This window comes from Pongo pygmaeus, chromosome 21 (assembly GCF_028885625.2).
Source record: "Pongo pygmaeus isolate AG05252 chromosome 21, NHGRI_mPonPyg2-v2.0_pri, whole genome shotgun sequence".
NCBI classification, from domain to species: domain Eukaryota; kingdom Metazoa; phylum Chordata; class Mammalia; order Primates; family Hominidae; genus Pongo; species Pongo pygmaeus.
Window position 1 is genome coordinate 39,478,841 of NC_072394.2, and position 19,803 is coordinate 39,498,643.

At 40.8% G+C, this 19,803-nt stretch overlaps 1 protein-coding gene across 2 annotated transcripts in view; it reads right to left on the reverse strand.

The window, feature by feature from the left end:
* Window positions 1–19,803, reverse strand: part of RBL1 (RB transcriptional corepressor like 1) — a 93,897-nt gene that overhangs the window by 49,923 nt on the left and 24,171 nt on the right. The window contains exons 3-11 of one of the 2 annotated variants that reach the window (XM_054467759.1): window positions 16,458–16,658; window positions 15,717–15,781; window positions 15,480–15,608; window positions 15,210–15,370; window positions 13,917–13,966; window positions 11,697–11,883; window positions 10,716–10,882; window positions 5,832–5,944; window positions 5,230–5,333 (exon numbers count right to left, since the gene is read on the reverse strand). In XM_054467759.1, coding sequence (XP_054323734.1) covers window positions 5,230–5,333; window positions 5,832–5,944; window positions 10,716–10,882; window positions 11,697–11,883; window positions 13,917–13,966; window positions 15,210–15,370; window positions 15,480–15,608; window positions 15,717–15,781; window positions 16,458–16,658 — 1,177 coding nt within the window. Of the gene's footprint in view, window positions 1–5,229; window positions 5,334–5,831; window positions 5,945–10,715; window positions 10,883–11,696; window positions 11,884–13,916; window positions 13,967–15,209; window positions 15,371–15,479; window positions 15,609–15,716; window positions 15,782–16,457; window positions 16,659–19,803 lie in introns of those variants that run through there. The other variant, XM_063659446.1, reaches the window with a different exon arrangement.

Here is a 19,803-nt window from a genome sequence, read left to right on the forward strand (position 1 = left end):
CAGATCACGAGGTCAGGAAATCGAGACCATCCTGGCTAATGTGGTGAAACCCCATCTCTACGAAAAATACAAAAAAATTAGCTGGGCATGGTGGTGGGTGCCTGTAGTCCCAGCTACTCGGGAGGCTGAGGCAGGAGAATGGCGTGAACCTGGGAGGTGGAACTTGCAGTGACCCGAGATTGCACCACTGCACTCCAGCCTGGGCGGCAGAGCAAGACTCCGTCTCAAAAAAAAAAAAAAAAAAAAAGTACAATAAAAGGTATAAAGAAATTAAGAAGGTCAATTCAGAAGGTCCATCATCTGAAAAATAAAAGTTCCAGAAAGATAAATCAGTGGGCAATATATCATCTAAGAAATAACAAAATAAAATGACCAAGAACTGCAGGGCATGAATTTCTAGACTAAACGGGCAACTCTGTGGGAATGACAAATACATGAACGAAAAAAAACACAATAAGATACATTTTTATAAATTTAAGAACATCAGTGATAAAAGATACTCAAAGATTTCAGAAAAAAAAACAGGTCACATACTACTAAGTGGGAATGAGAATGTCACTGGACTTCTCATTATTAACAGTGGAATCTATATTAGAAAATAATGCAACAGTACCTTCAAACTCATAAAGGGAAATGATTGTCAATCTGGAATTCTTTTTTTAAGTTAATTTTTTGTTTTTAGGGATGGGGTCTTGCTATGTTGCCTAGGTTGGAGGACAGTAGCTATTCACAGTGCAATCATACTACACAGTGTACATACAATACACAGTATATTACAATCTTAAACTCCTGGGCTCAAGCAATCCTCTTGCCTCAGCCTCCCACCAATCTTTTTTTCTTTTTTTTCTGAGATGGAGTTTCGCTCTTGTTGCCCAGGCTGGAGTGCAATGGCGTGATCTCGGCTCACTGCAACCTCTGCCTCCTGGGTTAACACGATCCTGCCTCAGCCTCTCCCAAGTAGCTGGGATTATAGGCATGTGCCACCACGCCTGGATAATTTTGTATTTTTTAGTAGAGACGGGGTTTCATCATGTTGGTCAGGCTGGTCTAGAACTCCTGACCTGAGGTGATCCACCTACCCTGGCCTCCCAAAGTGTTGGGATTACAGGGGTGAGCCACGGCACCTGGCCTCTCCTACCAATCTTGAATTCTGTACATAGACAACTATCAATCAATTATGAGTCTAAAATAAAGTTACTTATGCAAAATCTTTAAAAAGGGACTTTAAGTGAGGTAAGGTTTCTATACTTTACTTACATTGGTTAAATGGCTATACAAAACATCTATACAAAAAAAATCTTTACAAGGCTCTAAAAAATGTTCAAGTAACCCACAGGAAGGGAGGAAAAAGAAAACAAAATTTAAAAAAAGAGTGAGAACAAACAGAAAACAAAAATAAAATGGCAGACTTAAGCGCTAACATAACAATTACTAATTTTAAGTTACCTAAATTTACTAATTAAATGACAGAGATTAGCACAGATTAGGAAAAAAAAAAAATGACCCAACTACATACTGACTATAAGAAATTCACTTCAAAGGTCACTTGAAAAAGGATGGAAAAAGATATGCCATGCAAACATTAATGAAAAGAAGGCAGGAGTGGTTATACATAAACATCAGGTAGATGCAAAGAAAATTACCAGGGACAGAGAGGAACGTTTTATTTATTTATTTTATTTTTAAGTTTTTTTTTGAGATGGAGTCTCGCTCTCTTGCCCAGGCTGGGGTGCAGTGGCGCAATCTTGGCTCACAACAACCTCCGCCTCCCAGGTTCAAGCGATTCTCCTGTCTCAGCCTCCCGAGTAGCTGAGATTACAGGTGCACGCCACTATGCCTGGCCAATTTTTGTATTTTTAGTAGAGACGGGGTTTCACTTTGTTGGCCAGGCTGGTCTCGAACTCCTGACCTTGTGATCTGCCCGGCTTGGCCTCCCAAAGTGCTGGGATTACAGGTGTGAGCCGCCGTGCCCAGCCTTATTTATTTATTTATTTTGAGATGCAGTCTCGCTCTGTCTTCCAGGTGGGAGTGCAGTGGTATGATCTTGGCTCACTGCAACCTCTTCCTCCCAGGCTCAAGTGATTCTCCTGCTTCAGCCTCCCGAGTAGCTGGGATTGCAGGCGCCTGCCACCACACCCGGCTAATTTTTGTATTTTCATTTATTTATTTTTTTGAGATGGAGTCTCACTCTGTTGCACAGGGTGGAGTGCAGTGGTGCGATCTTGGCTCACTGCAACTGCCGCCTCCTGGGTTCAAGCGAGTCTCCTGTCTCAGACTCCTGAGTAGCTGGGACTACGGGCACGCGCCACCACGCCTCGCTAATTTTTGTATTTTTAGTTGAGACGGGATTTTGCCATGTTGGTCAGGCTGGTCTCGAACTCCTGACCTCAGGTGATCCACTTGCCTTGGTCTCCTAAAGTGCTGGGATTAGAGATGTGAGCTACCATGCCCGGCCTTTTATATTTTCAGTAGAGACAGTGTTTCGCCATGTTGGCCAGGCTGGTCTTGAACTCCTGACCTCAGGTGATCCACCTGCCTCAGTCTACCAAAGTGCTGGGATTACAGGCATGAGCCACTGCGCCTGGCCAGGGAGGAACATTTTATAATGATTACAGAGTCAATTCATCAAGAAGGCAGACAGCAATCCTAAATATGTAAGCATCAAACAGCAGAGCTTCAAAATACGTGGAAAAAAGCTGACAGACTTGAAAGAAACAGACAAATCTACAATCATACATGGACACTTCAACATCCTCTGTCAACAACTGATGTAACAACTAGACTGGAAATCAGCATGAATATAAAATAACAACATCAACCAACAAGATAAAATTGACATTTACAGAACATTCCATCCAACAATAGCAGAATACAGCAGATCCTTGAATAACATCATTTCACTCAACATCATTTTGTTATAACAATGAAAAATAATGGATTCCCAGCTGGGGCCACTGTATGAAATTTACACATTCTCCTATGTCTGCATGAGTTCTCTCTGGGTACTCTGGTTTCTTCTTACATTCCAAAGATATGTACATTAGCTTAACTGGCACATCTAAATTGTGACAGTGTAAGTGTGGGTGGGTGTGTGTCCTATGATGAAATGGTGTCCTGACTAGGGTTGGGTCCCACCTTTCATCTTGAGCTGCTGAGGTAGGCTCTAGCCACTCATGACCCTGAACAGGAATAACTGGATAAGTAATAATCTTCCTTATTTTTATTACTTTCTCTTATTTATTTCAATGTTTAACATTATAAGTGTTTTGTCTTTATTTAGAAGTTTGGTGACGTTTTTGTGACTAGACATATGCTAAAGGAACTTAAACTCTTGTTTATATCTGTTAGCCTATGGTAAAATTGGTTTCTTGTATGTTGTTTTTGCTTAAAGTCACTGTTTCCAAGAACCTACTGACAAGGTTAAATGTGAGGATTTACTGTATACATTCTTTTCAAGTGGCCACAGAACATTCACCATGATAAACCATATCCTGGGCTACAAAATAACTAAAACAAATTGAAAAGAACTAAATTCATACAGAGTATGTAGAAGTGGAAAACAGTAATGGCTGAGAGGAGTTAAGTGTAACTAACGATAAAGGGGTAGCAGGAAGGAGATCTTTAACAGTTCAGTATTTTTATTTTGGTTATGGTTACATAATCTATGCATATGATACAATTTTATACACACACACACACACACACACACACACACACACACACACATATATTGTTTTAATGTCAATTCCCCAGTTCTGATACTGCAGTATATAAAATTGTAACCATTAGGGAAACTGGATAAAGGATGTGTGGGACTTCTCTGCACTACTTTTGCAACTTTCTGTGAATCTACAATTATTTCGAAATAAAAAGTTGGCCAGGCGCAGTGGCTCACACCTGTAATCCCAGCACTTTTGGAGGCTAAGGCAGGTGGATCACGAGGTCAGGAGTTCAAGACCAGCCTGGCCACGACGGTGAAACTCCGTCTCTACTAAAAATACGAAAAAATTAGCTGGGTGTGGTGGCGGGCGCCTGTAATCCCAACTAGCCGGGAGGCTGAGGCAGAGAATTGCTTGAACTCGGGAGGCTGAGGTTGCAGTGAGCCAAGATCGTGCCACTGCACTCCAGCCTGGGCGACAGAGCAAGACTACATCTAAAAAAAATAAATAAAATTAAAAAAATTAAAATAAATAAAAAGTTAAAAAATTTACTTCTTTCAGCTAGGTAAGGTGGCTCATGGCTGTAATCTTAGCACTTTGGGAGGCTGAGGTGGGCAGATCACTTGAGGTCAGGAGTTCGAGACCAGCCTGGCTAACATGGTGAAACCCTGTCTTTACTAAAAATACAAAAATTAGCCAGGCATAGTGGCGGGCGCCTGTAACCCCAGCTACTCAGGAGGCCGAGGCATAAGAATTGCTTGAACCCAGGAGATGGAGGTTGCAGTGAGCCGAGATCGTGCCACTGCACTCCAGCCTGGGCGACAGAGCAAGCCTCAGTCTTAAAAAAAAAAAAAATTTACTTCTTTCTCAGGAAGCCATGGGAGTGTATGAACCATCAAGATATTAGCGTAAACTATGAAAAAGAAAGACACAGAATCCAGGAGAAAGAGAAACCAACACAGAAAAGACATGAAAAAAATTTCCAGGTAAACACAAAGAGAAATTCTATTACAATAGTTACGCAGCATCCTTAAGACATCAACCTGTTCCTATTGGGACAGAAAGTTAGAAGACTCCAAGAGTGACTGCAGAGGGAAATAATGAAGGAGGAGGAGACAAAGATCATATGATAGGTTTGAATTTGTAGAAAAATTATTTTACACAGCTTATTGGAGAGAGTGGTCTGACTTGGTCAAATAGTTAAAGAAACAAAACAAAACAAGAAAACCCCCATACCATTTTATAATCCAAAATCCTTGGAAGGTATGGACAAATGTCTTAATTAACAGTTGCTTTAACAGGTGGAGGGATCACTAGCTGGGAATGAAGGACAAAAAAAAAAAAAAAAACTTAAAAAACACTGATGTGTACCAAAGATGAACTTTATGTTATTTCACATTTCTGTCTAGATTGATTAGCCTTGCATGTGCTAAAGTCAACTAAATGTCATCCTGGCCAAGTGTGTCATAGATTGGTGACCCTCACAATGCCTTATAGAGCCTCTCAAAACACTGCTTCCAGGCTATGACTTTTGGACCTTGCCAGTAGCTCAGAGAGTGGATTTACTTACTGACATGTCCATTCCATGAAGTCTTCGTGTTTCCTGAACCATTACAGTCTCTAGTATTTTATAATACAAAATTTCTGCCAGCTTTAGTCTGTTTACAGCAAAGTCTATCAGGGAAATACAGAGAAAACATGTGTTAATGAATTTTAGTTGTTAAGGACTGAAAAGCAAAAATTATATATAAACTTAAATCTGATACATTAAGAATAGCAGGGCAGGCCGGAACGGTGGTTCACGCCTGTAATCCTAGCACTTTGGGAGGCCTAGGCAAACAGATCACCTGAGGTCTGGAGTCTGAGACCAGCCTGACCAACTCGGTGAAACTCCGTCTCTACTAAAAATACAAAATTAGCCGGTGTGGTGGTGGGTCCCTGTAATAGCAGCTACTTGGGAGGCTGAGGCAGGAGAATCGTTTGAACCTGGGAGGAGGAGGTTACAGTGAGTCGAGATCGTGCCATTGCACTCCAGCCTGGGCAACTGGGTCTCAAAAAAAAAAAAAAAAAAAAAAAGAAATAAGAATAATGGGAGAGGAAAAACCGTGAATTTCTAATTTTGGGGGATTACTTATTTTCAATGCTATGCCAACTTTAGTTTTCTTTTCTTACCTATGTGAGATCCTGGCTGTTCATCTGTTGATTGAGTATAGTGTTGACAGAAAGTCTCTCCTATTCCTTTTAGTATTTTCATAATGTTTTCCATAGGATTACGCACACAAGATCTACAAAATACAAGAGGAACCTAATTACCAAACCAAACAAAACAAAAACAAAAACAAACAAACAAAAAAGACTCCACACCAGAATACTAACATGCCTTCTTCTTCCTTTTTTTTTTGAGACAGAGTCTTGCTCTGTCACCCAGGCTGGAGTGCAGTGGTGCGATCTCAGCTCACTGCAACCTCTTCCTCCAGGGTTCAAGCAATTCTCCCGTCTCAACCTCCCAAGCAGCTGGGATTATAGGCGCGCACCACAACACCTGGCTAATTTTTGTAGTTTTAGTAGAGATGGGGTTTTACCATGTTGCCCAAGCTGGTCTAGATCTCTTAACTTTGTGATCCACCCACCTCAGCGTCCCAAAATGCTGGGATTACAGGCATGAGCCACCATGCCCGGCCAACATGCCTTCTTTCAAGAATTGGTTTTTAGTAGCCAAAATTGTATTCTCAGTTGGAAATCTACATATATAAACAAAGCTTTATATGATAAAATATTTTAACACGTAAAATTACATAATAAAAATACAGATTGTATACACATGTAATAAAACTTTGCTGCTGTAAGTTTGACTATACTATGTACCTTATATGAGTGGAATCATGCAGTATTTTGTCTTTTTGTGATTGACTAACTTCACTTAACATAATGTACTAAAGGTTCGTCCATGTTGTAGCAAATAGCAGGATTTCCTTCTTTTATAAGGCTGAATAATATTCCATCTCATATCTATATCTCTGTCTATCTATCTATCTATCTATCTATCTACACACACACACATACACCCACAGCATTTTCTTTCTCTATCAATGGACACTTAAGGTGTTTCCACATCTTGGCTATTGGGAATAATGCTGCAGTTAACATGATGTGCAAATATCCCTTTGAGATGCTGTTTTTAATTCTTTTGGATGTATAACCAGAAGTGGTATTGCTGAGTCATATGGTACTTCTATTTTTAATTTTTTGAGGAACCTCCGTACTGTTTTCCATAGTGGCTGCACCACTTTACAATTCTACCAACAGTGTGTAAGGGTCCCAATTTCTCCACATCCTTACCAACACCTGCTATTTTGGGTTTTTTGGGGTGATGAGTGGGAAGTGGCTATGCTGATATGTGAGGTATTATCTCATTGTGATTTTGATTTGCAACTCCCTGATTAGTGATACCAAATATTTTTTCATATGCTTTTGGTCAGTTGCATATATTCTTTGGAGAAATATCTGCTCAATCCTTTATACATTTTTAAATTGAGTTATTTGTTGTTCTTGAGTTTCAGGAGTTCTTTACATATTCTGAGTATGAACCCCTTATCTAATATATGGTTTACAATTACTTTTCCCATTCTATAGGTTGTTTTTTTACTCTGTTGATTGTTTTCTTTGCTATATTAAAGCTTTTAGGTTTGAGGCCGGGCGTGGTGGCTCACACCTATATTCCCAGCACTTCGGGAGGCCAAGGTGGGTGGATCACTTGAGGCCAGGAGTTGGAGACCGGCCTGGCCAACATGGTGAAACCTTTCTCTACTAAAAATACAAAAATTGGCCAGGCCTGGTGGCTAACGCCTGTTGTAATCCCAGCACTTTGGGAGGCCAAGGTGGGTGGATCACCTGAGGTCAGGAGTTCAAGACCAGCCTGACCAATATGGTAAAACCCCGTCTCTACTAAATACAAAAAATTAGCTGGGCGTGGTGGTGCATGCCTGTCATCCCAGCTACTCGGGAGGCTGAGGCAGGAGAATCGATTGAACCTGGGAGGCGGAGGTTGCAGATCGGGCCATTGTACTCCAGCCTGGGCAACAAGGGCGAAACTCTGTCTCAAAAAAAAAAAAAAAAAAAAAAAAAAGCCTATTCCAGGGTTCACTATTCCTAGTCAGGGACGTCTATTTATATGAGGATCTCTCCCCAAATCATCATGGAATGTTGGAAAATGGCAGCCCTTGGCTCATGCCTGTAATCCCAACACTTTGGGAGGCTGAAGCAGGTGGCTCATGAGGTCAGGAGATCGAGACCATCCTGGCCAACATGGTGAAACCCTATCTCTACTAAAAATACAAAAATTAGCTGGGCATGGTGGCAGGCGCCTGTAGTCCCAGCTACTTGGAGGCTGAGGCAGGAGAACTGCTTGAACCTGGGAGGCGGAGGTTGCAGTGAGCTGAGATCACGTCATTGCAGTCCAGCCTGGTGATAGAGCAAGACTCCGTCTCAAAAAAAAAAAAACAAAAAAAAGAAAGAAAGAAAGAAAGAAACAATGACCAGGTTTCATTTGTTTTGTTTTTTTTGTTTTTTGTAGAGATGAGGTGTCACTATGTTGCCCGGGCTAGTCTCAAACTCCTGAGCTCAAGCAATACACCCACCCTGGCCTCTCAAAGTCCTGGGATTACAGATACGTGCCATTGCACCTGGCCTCTAATATGGATATCTTAACAATATTAAGTCTTCCAGTCCACAAACACAGATGTCTTTCCTTTTTTTTTTTTTTTGAGATAGGGTCTCGCTCTGTTGCCCAGGCTAGAGTACAATGGTGTGATCATGGCTGAGCTCAAGCGATTCTCCCATCTCAGACTCCCAAGTAGCTGGAATGCATATCACCATGACTAATTTTTAAATTTTTTTCTGTAGAGACAGGGTCTCATCATGTTGCTCAGGCTGGTCTTAAACTCCTGGGCTCAACTGAACCTCTCGCCTCAGCCTCCCAAAGTGCTACAATTACAGGCATAGGCCACAACACCCAGCGTTTCCATTTATTTGTGTCTAGATTTTGTTTCTTTTGCATTCAATACTTCCCTCTTTTTCCTTATTGACGTATTTGTATATTTGCTTTGTCACTGCTTTTCAACTTATTCATGTTTGAACAGTAGTTCGATCCAGATCTATTTACTCAAATGATATGGAAGGTAGATCCGTGACAGTCTTCCTACTTTACTGGCAGTATGCTTTTCTTCTGAGCTATTTCTGAGGCTGGAGATTGTTCTGTCTACTTTCTTGTATGCTGAAGGTTTGAGGAATGGGGGAGAGCTCAGCTATGTTCTGCTTTTCTTGGAGGACCAGGGCTTCACTTTGTCTTCTGAGATTTAGTTAAATACGTCTATTCCAGGGTTCACTATTCCTAGTCAGGGACGTCTAGGTATATGAGGATCTCTCCCCAAATCATCATGGAATGTTGGAAAATGGCAGCCCTTGGGAGTTGTTCTGCTGGGATCCTGCTGGTGGTACATACAGACTTTCAATTGGGAAGGTTTATATGACTTTTTATCTGTCTGCCTACTCCCCCATTTGTTTCTCTCCAAATCTGAAGTATTGATGAGAATTCTCAAGATCTATCACTATACCCTCTTTCTCCAACACTGCTTAGGGATGGGAATACCAGAATCATCAATTTTCTTTTTGATCTCTACTTTGGAAATTTATGTCATGAAATCATCTCTCTCTCCTCATTTGGTTGCCACTGACAAATATTTTGCTGGTTTTTACTATTCTCTTATTTTATTAGGTATTAGGAAAGAAGGTTCCTGATCTGGCTTCATTCTACCATCTTTACCAGGAATCATGCTTCCTTAAAAAAGAAAAAAAAAACTGTATAAAATTCCATTTTATGGGCTGGGCGCGGTGGCTCACGCCTGTAATCCCAGCACTTTGGGAGGCCGAGGTGGGCGGATCATCTGAGGTCGGGAGTTTGAGACCAGCCTGACCAACACAGAGAAACCCTGTCTCTACTAAAAATACAAAATTAGCCGGGTGTGATGGCACATGCCTGTAATCCCAGCTACTCGGGAGGCTGAGGCAGGAGAATCACTTGGACCCGGGAGGTGGAGGTTGCAGTGAGCCGAGATCATGCCATTGCACTCCAGCCTGGGCAACAAGAGCGAAATTCTGCCTCAAAATAAATAAATAAATCCATTTTTATGGCTGTACCACCAATATGCAATTAGTCCCCTATCTAATGGACACTTAGAATGGCCCCATTTAAAGTTAATGTATGTCCTTATACAGGTGATCTTTAGAAACAAACGAAAATAAAAATAAATTAAAGTCAATGTAAAATCAAAACATGCATAACTCAGGGGTAGTTACAAGAGTGAAATATCAGTGTTAAATAATCTTTAAGGTACACTTATCTCTAAAAGTCTATACTCCCATGAAATAACATTATATATAATTTTTTTAAGAGACAAGGTTGGCCTGGCATGGTCGCTCATGCCTGTAATCCCAGCATTTTGGGAGGCCAAGGCAGTTGGATCACTTGAGCTCAGAAGTTCAAGACCAGCCTGAGCAACATGGCAAAACCCTGTCTCTACAAAAAATATAAAAAATTAGACATGGTGGCTTGCACCTGTAGTTCCAGCTACTTGGGGGACTGAGGTGGGAGAGTTGCTTGAGCCCAGGAGGTGGAGGCTGCAGTGAGCTGTGATTGCGGCACTGCACTCCAGCCTGGGAGACATAGCGAGACTCTGTCTGAAAAAAAAAAAGAAAAAAGGGAGAGATAAGGTCTCCCTATCTTGGCCAAGCTGGAATTAGTCTCACTATGTTGGCCAAACTAGCTTCCCAAGTAGCTGGGACTACAGGTGTTTGCCACTGTGCCTGACTGTTATACATAATTTTTAATAGGTACTTCAATATGGTTTTAGGTCAATATATTTTGTGATTGAAATGGTATAGTAAAACTTGCCAGATGAACATCCACTATCTTGAGAATTCTGAATATACTAAAAATAGAATGGAATAAGAAATCTAATTTTAAAAAGACATTTGGAAAAATAACAGTATTGTACATACTCAAAAATATTTATAAGTTGGTCACTTGGTGAATTTTTCAGACCAGCCACAATACTCTGTAACCGGCTCACACTTTGGGTGGCTGATGCAACAGGAGTAATGACTGCTTCTTTTTCTCGTAAATATCTCCGTCCGGTCAGTGGGGTAGAAGGTGCAAATGACCTTTTCTGTCAGAAAAGAAAAATCCGTGAGTTTTTAAAAGTTACCATCTTCTTTATTATGTGTTTAATTCAGTGCATATACCATCTTCTCTATTCATGTCTATAATATCCATGAAATTTTTAGCAATACTATGCTAATAACATCCTTATATTTGAATAACACTTTTTTAAAGCACTTTCTACGTATAATTTCATTTAATCTTCACACCATTGATTTGAAAGACAATGTATACATACTTGAATTTTATATATGAGGAAATAGGAACAGAGAAATTAAAAAACTTATTTCAGTTGACAAAGTGAATGGTAAAGCTTGGACTAAAACTTAGGTTTTACTATGTTCTAGACAAGTGAATTTTCCATTAGATCTCTTCCTCCAACCCATTTTACACATAAATACAGAGTTAAGCCTTGGCCATTAACAATCAAGTCCAGAGTTTTACGGCTGAAGTTACAGAAAAACACATAGTTTGTGTCATGGGTAGGAAAGCAAACCAAAATTTAAAGCAACGTAACAGAGGCTAAGTTGAAGCAAAGAAAGAACGGTAAGAAAGCAAAACTTCCTCTTCATGTCAAAAGACATATACTCTACTAATAAACCCAGTCATGCTGGGAAAATGGATATAAAATATGAATAATAAGAAATGAGGTAAAAATACTAAATGCCAGTTTTAAAAATTACCTTTTAAGGCTTTCATGAGAAATATGAATTAGTAGAAGAAGCTCAAGATTTAACTTGAAAGATGCTTCTGCTGTTAGTAGAATCACACACAGAGAGAAAAAGATCATTCAAGATTGAGGCCAGGCTAGGTTATATTACTTTTTCAAAGTGTTGTTGAAGGTTATACTCCACATTAGCCTGTGCTGTCAGTTTCCCTAATGGGGTGTCACGAGTGAACTTTCGAGGTGTTCCAATTTCCTCTTCTGCGTCTGCTCCCAAAAAGATCCTCTCATCAAAATCACCAACAGTTAGAACATACTCTTCATACTCCTTATTCACTGCTTTGCTGCAAAGAGATTATAAGCTGTAATACTAAGTTACACAATGGATTTATTTTGACTTGAAGATAGATTTAGTGTTTACAGCTTAGAAAACTTGACAACTTTCTAATTTTTATTAACTCTGCCCATCTAACAATATCAGAGGGTCCTACCTGATTATGGACATTCTTCACATTCATATACATAACCAATAAATTACTTTGAAAAGTGATTTATATACTTAATCTGAAAACTAGTTGAATCTAATTATGAAAATGGTTTCTGATCACTAAGGAAACAATAGTGGCTTTGAAATATGGCAGGTGCAGGTTGCAGTGAGCCAAGATTACACCACTGCACTCCAGCCTGGCAACAGAGCAAGACTCCGTCTCAAAAAAAAAAAATAAATAAATAAATAAAATAAAGGGCCAGGCGCGGTGGCTCACGCCTGTAATCCCAGCACTTTGGGAGGCCAAAGCGGGCAGATCATGAGGTCAGGAGATCAAGACTATCCTGGCTAACAGGATAACAGATGGATAAACCCCATCTCTACTAAAAATACAAAAAATTAGCCGGGCATGGTGGTGGGCACCTGTAGTCCCAGCTACTTGGGAGGCTGAGGCAGGAGAATGGCGAGAACCCGGGAGGCGGAGCTTGCAGTGAGCTGAGATCGTGCCACTGCACTCCAGCCTGGGCGACAGAGCAAGACTCCGCCTCAAAAAAAAAAATAGGGGCACTGCCAACATGTGATTAATGAAAGAATGTAAAATCAGATACAGAGTCATTGGGTCCGTTTATGAGTTTCTCAAGAGAGTAGCTGTTTTTTGTTTGTTTTTAAGACAGAGTCTCACTCTGTCACCCAGGCTGGAATGCAGTGGTGCAATCTTGGCTCACTACAGCCTCTACCTCCCAGGTTTAAGCAATTCTCCTGCCTTAGCCTCCTGGGTAGCTGGGACTACAGGCTTATGCCACCATGCCCAGATAGTTTTTGTACTTTCAGTAGAGACGGGGTTTCACCATGTTGGCCCGCCTTGGCCTCCCAAAGTACTAGGATTATAGGTGTGAGTCACTGCGAGCCTGGCTGAGTAGCTCTTTTAAATGCCAATTGGCTGCGTGTGGTGGGTCATGCCTGTAATCCTAGCACTTTGGGAGGCTATGGTGAGAGGATTGCTTGAGGCCAGGAATTCGAGACCGGCCTGGGCAACACAGTGAGATCCCATCTCTAAAAAAATAAAAATAAATACGTAAGTGTCAATGATTTTTTTTTTTTTTAATTGAGATGGAATCTCGCTCTGTCGCCTGGGCTGGAGTGCAATGGTGTGATCTGGGCTCACTGCAACCTCCGCCTCCTCGGTTCAAGTGATTCTCCTGCCTCAGTCTTCCAAGCAGCTGGGATTACAGGTGTGCGCCACTACACTCAGATAATTTTTGTATTTTTAGTAGAGATGGGGTTTCACCATGTTGGCCAGGCTGGTCTCAAACTCCTGATCTCAAGTGATCGGCCCTCCTCGGCCTCCCAAAGTGTTGGGATTACAGGCGTGAGCCACTATGCCCGGCCTCTTTTTTTTTTCTTTTTTTTTTTCTGGAAATAGGGTCTCACTCTGTCACCCAGACTGAAGTGCAGTGGTGCAATCATGGCTCACTGCAACCACAACCTTCCAGATTCAAACGATCCTCCCACCTCGGCCTCCCAAGTAGCTGGGACTACAGGCTCACACCACTACGTCCGGCTGATTTTTGTATTTTTTGTAGAGACAGGGTTTCACCATGTTGCCCAGGCTGGTCTCCAACCTTCTGAGCTCAAGCAATCTGCCTGCCTTGGCCTTCCAAAGTGCTGGGTTTGCAGGTGTGGGCCACCGTGCCTGGCCTTGATTTCTTAAAATAAATGTATTTAAAGCCAACAAGTCTTAGTGATAATACCCATTCAATGCCACTAAAGCAGAGAGAACTTGAATTTGGAGGTCTTACTTTGATATACTGTTATGCTTAACAAATTTCAACAAATTAACAAATACGACAGCTTGTGATAAGCCAGGCACCATTAGTACTAGAAATTTACCTATTATCAGTAAAACTTGAAAGGTCCAGGAGGCATTCTCCTTTTAATATCTGTGAAGAAAAAATTATTTTGGGACACCATATAATTAAGCATATTAATACACACACAAACATGAAATTTATCTAAATTTCCATATTGTTATAACACACACACAAAACAGAATTATTAAATATTTCTTTCAGACTAGGATAAACTATTTAGCATGCAAATAACATTTTTTTTTACTTTTTTTTGAAACAGGGTTTTGTTCTGTCACCAGGGCTGGAGTGCAGTGGTACAATCATGGCTCACTGCAGCCTCAGCCTGCCAAGTAGCTGGGAGTACAGGTGTGCGCCACCATGCCCAACTAATTTTTGTATTGTTTGTAGAGACAAGGTTTTGCCATGTTGCCCAGGCTCGTCTGGAACTCTTGGGCTCAAGCAATCCACCTGCCTTGGCCTCCCAAAGTGTTGAGATTATAGGCGTGAGCCACCGCGCCCAGTCCCTGGGATCCTTTAAAAAAAGTTTACTTTGCTAGAGATGTTTAGCATACAGACAATGGGCCATAATATAGATATCTGAGGAACACAAGACTGAATACAAAAGTTTGTATAAAAGAAGAAGAAACCAGTAAGGGAAGAATTTATGCTTAAAGAAAAATGTCATAATATTTGAAAAGTGGGATCCATAATCCAAACCCTTCCTTTTACCAAAGAGAAATCTTGAGGCTTAACTACATTTAATGGCTCGACGTTGGGGAAATAAGAAATTGAAACCCAAAGGAACAAGCCAATTCATAAATGTAGAAATAGCTAAGTTAATTACTAAGGAGAGAATGTCCAGAATGCACACAGATAGCCTACAAGTGGCTACAAAACTATCATGGATTTTCTGCTCGATTTACTTGGAATTAAAACTGTGGTTGTTATACATCATCCTACTTTTAGTCAACAGTTGGCAGTTATTCAAACTGTGGCAGTAAATTAGTCAGTTTATTCTGACCTCCTGTTTTTCCTAATTCTTTGTCAGCCCTACTCTGATGTTCTGTTCTTTACAATTCTTTATCAGTACCTCCTACAGTTGCCTCTGACAGTACGTTTACCCAACAGTACATATAATGGGTCACATTTTTCAACAGCTCTGTTTCTCACATCACACAAGATCATAAGGAAATTCCAAATCACAGTAGAGGCTAAAGCCTGGGAATCCTGACCCTAAGTTCTATAATACTGAGAACTTGCTTAAAACATTTTTTTCTTTTCACATTACTGCTGATCTGTAAACATCTCAGTCATCTAATTATAAGTACAGTACCTTCCTGTCAAAGAGTTTTGAAATATATGGCTTAAAGTAGTGCTCCTTTATTCCTTTTGCTTCTACTAGAAGTCCATCATGCAGTTCACACAGTACAGCAATGATGCAGGGTGGCTCTTCAGAAGCCCTAAAGTCAGCAGTATGAAAATCAGATGGTAAACCTAGTTTGACAGTGTAGGAAGAGCAGAGGGAAAAAAAAAATAGTCAACTTTTAAAAATCTTTTTCCAAAAACTGATAATCAGTTTTCAAAAATAAATAAAAGGTCTTACCTTTAAATGATGGATTTAGCAAGTCTTGTCTATTTGGGCACATAATCGCATTGGCAAAAATCAGATCCAAGCAGCATAGAAGTAAATGATAAGAGTTTACTAAGTCATCCCCAATCATCCGAAAATTACCTTTATAAGGGAAAAAAAAAAAAAGACACAAAAACCAGAAACCTCTCATGTCAAATAGCACCAAGTTCCCACAGTAGAAATGTAAGACCACTGAAAGTGTCATCTTACCCTTAGTATAAACAAAAAGTGTCCAACAGAAATTAAACAGATCCTTAACACTGCAAGGAATCCTCCTAAAAAGGGAAAAAAATTACTTTTTGTCTGACTAGCTTGCTAAATATCATGTAAACTGAAATAGTAAATATAAATATCAAATAGATCAAATTACACATGAAATTCCATTCATGAAGAAAAGTAATCTATTATTTATGAAATGCACTTAAGTAAGCCTTTCCAATCTGCATAAAATAATCAGAACATAGGGCGGGGTGCGGTGGCTCACGTCTGTAATCCCAGCACTTTGGGAGGCCGAGGTGGGTAGATCACCTGAGGTTAGGAGTTCGAGACCACCTTGGCCAACACGGTGAAACCCCGTCTCTACTAAAAATACAAAAAATTAGCCAGATGGGGTGGTGCACACCTGTGATCCCAGCTACTCAGGAGGCTGAGGTAGGAAAATTGCTTGAACCTGGGAGACAGAGGTTGCAGTGAGCCAAGATCACGACACTGCACTCCAGCCTGGGCAACATAATGAGACTCCATCTCAAAAAAGAAAAAAAAGAAAAAAAAAAGAAAAATAAGTAAAAGTATTATCCTGAATTTCCAAATATGGATAATTGTACATGGATTTAAAAAGAAAATAAGTTCTTTGCAGGAATACTTTTCATAAAAAACAGACTTTCAAAAAAGTACATTCTCTTAGTTTGTATCATAATCTTTATGTCAATTATATAAGGATTAAGGGCTCACCTCTGCTTCCGGCTTCGTGGTAACTTTGGTGGTTCTTCGTATGGATTTTGAAATATATCTAAAAAAATTGGCTCATATTTTTTGAATATTACAGTAGACACCTCAAAATTTCTCTCTAGCCTTTCTATACGTTCACGAAATTCTTGTGGTAGATTTGACATGTCCATCCATTTCTTCATTTTACTAAAAAACTGTATTAAACTAAAAAAAAAAAGGAGAAAAAAGTCACCTTTAAAATTCATTTATATAATGGATTGAAAGGAAATATTCTATTCATGACTAAGATTCTTTATTAAAAAGCCAGACCTCCCAGGCAACATAGTAAGACCCCATCTCTACAAAAATTTAAAAAATTAGCTGGGTGTGGTGGCATGTGCCTGTAGCCCCAGGTACTTGGGAGGCTGAGGTGGGAGAATTGCTTGAGCCCAGGATGTCGAGACTGCAGTGAGCCTCAATCATGCACTCCAGCCCGGATGACAAAGCAAGACACTGTCTTACATGAACAAAGAACAAACACCAACCCTCAAGCCTAAATTTAATTAAAAAAAAAAAAAATCCTCACTATGAAATCACTTTCGTTCCCAGGATCACCAGGGGAATACAGGTTATTAATCAGTGGTCATCACATACAGCGTTACTTCTATGGAGGGAGCGAGAGCACCTATCTACTTCCTTTATTCTCTATATTACCTACACAATATTTTGCATAAAATTTACAAAGTTAATGTTAGTTAACAGATTGATAGGTTATAAAATTAGTTTGAGGAAAAACAGAAGTCTCCCAAATGGAAAGACAATTCCATTTTCCAAATGGGAATTTGATTACAAAGTACCAGATTGTTACAGGTTAGGAGTAAAATTCAAGAGTTTGAGTTCCAATGTGTGGTTCCACCACCAAAAGTAAAGAAGGTAGCACATACTCAGAAAAAAATTTAATAGCTCTGCTGCCCAGCCTGGAGTACAGTGGCACCACCTTGGTTCACTGCAACTTCCACCTCCTGTGTTCAAGCAAGCCACCGTGCCCAGCCCAATTCTGGGTACACTTTTTTATGTCCCTATGTTAACATGGTTTTAGATAGAAAACTTGTCATGTCAAAGCTCACTTAAAGGTCTAGCAATATACACAGAATAATACTTGTAATTTTTTTTTTTTTTTTTTTTTTGAGATGGAGTCTCACTCTGTCGCCCAGGCTGGAGTGCAATGGCATGATCTTGGCTCACTGCAACCTCTGCCTCCCAGCTTCAAGCAATTTTCCTGCCTCCACCTCCTGATAGCTGGGACTACAGGTGCACACCACCATGCCTGGCTAATTTTTGTATTTTTCGTAGAGACGAGGTTTCACCATGTTTGCCAGGATGGTCTTGAACTTCTGACCTCAGATGATCCACCTGCCTCGGGCTCCCAAAGTGATGGGATTACAGGCATGAACCACCGCACCCGGCCCTATGTTCTGATTATTTCATGTAGATTGGAAAGGCTTACTTAAGTCCATTTCGCCTGGTCAATACTTATAATTTCTTCTTAAGGTGACAGAAGACATTAACAGCAAATCATCCAAAGCTATTTAATATGGTTTGGATGTTTTGTCTCCTCCAAATCTCATGTTGCAATGTAATTTCCTTGGCTGGGCATGGTAGCTCATGCCTGTAATCCCAACACTTTGTGAGGGTGAGGCTGGAGGATTACCTGAGCCCACCAGTTTGAGACCAGCTTGGGCAACACAGTGATACCTCATCTCTACAAAAATTTAAAAGTTAGCAAAGCATGGTGGTGTGTGCCTGTGGCCCCAGCTACTCAGGAAGCTGAGGCAGGAGGATCACTTGAGCCTGAGGGGTTGAAGCTGCAGTGAGTCATGAACATGCTACTGCCTGGGCAAGAGAGTGAAAGCCCATCTCAAAAAAATAAAAAAGAAATGTGACCTCCAATGTTGGAGGTGGGCCTAGTGGGAGGTGTTTGGGTCATGGGAGCAGATCCCTCATGAATGGCTTGGTGCTGTCTTCATGGTAATGAGTTTAGTTGTCACTCACCTGAGATCTGGCTGTTTAAAAGTGTGGCACTTCCCACCCTCAATTGCTCCTGCTCTCATCATGTGATGTGCGTCCTCCACCTTCACCTACCATGACTGGTAAACATCCTGAGGCCCTCACCAGGAGCAGATGCCAGCCCCATGCTTCCTATACAGCCTGCAGAACCCTGGGCCAATTAAATCTCCTTTTTTAAATAAGTCACCCAAACTCAGGTATTTCTTCATAGCAACATAAAACGTCCTAATACAGCATTCAAACTCTGGACATGCTGATTATAATCTGAGACTCTTAAGGACCTCATTAAAAGATTCTTACCAATAGCAGCAAAAAATTTGTCAGATTACTAAATATTTGTTAGCTTACAAAAAATTATGCTCCCTTACAGAGGACTTTAAAAATTTTGTTTTTTGGCTGGGTGCAGTGGCTCACGCCTCTAATCCCAAGCACCTTGGGAGGCCGAGGCAGGTGGACAACCTGAGGTCAGGAGCTCGAGACCAGCCTGACCAACATGGAGAAACCCTGTCTCTACTAAAAATACAAAATTAGCTGGGCGTGGTGGTGCATGCCTGTAGTCCCAGCTACTTGGGAGGCTGAGGCAGGAGAATTGCTTAAACCCGGGAGGTGGAAGTTGCGGGGAGGTGGAAGTTGTGGTGAGCTGAAATCGCACCATTGCACTCCAGCCTGGGAAACGAGAGCGAAACTCCGTCTTAAAAAAAAAAAAATTGTTTTTATTTTTGGATGATCACATTTTGCATGTGAAACCCTCTGCTTTGAGGACATTTCCACTTTTGAGCCTTGTCTACCACTAAACAGATCAGCTTTACTGGAAGCTAGGATGAAGGTGTATAATCTGATACCCTTTATCAGATACATCTGCTTGAGATTTTGAATCTGAAGCTGCTGGTGCAGAGAAGTGAAGAAGTGGTGAATTCTTACAGCGGGATCAATCTCCTGGGGCAAATAAAGTGGCAATGTCCAGGGACAGCATTGCTAGCCATGCAAACTGTGTCCTTGCTAGATGGATTCTGTGATATGCTCTTTGGCTGTGTGGCCAGCCTCCTTTTGTTCCTGGCCTTTTCTAAGCCTAGTTTTCTTTAGTCATCCTAAAGATTTTATCACCTATCCAATACTTCTTTTAGGTCAGCCAAAGATGGTAAGTGTTATCTCTTATTTTTTTGAGATAGGGTCCCGCTCTGTCACTCAGGCTGGAGTACAGTGGCGTGATTGTGGCTCACTGCAGGTTTGACTTCCTGGGCTCAAGCAATCGATCCAACCGCTCCAGCCTCCCAAGTAGCTGCGACCACAGGTATATGCCTCC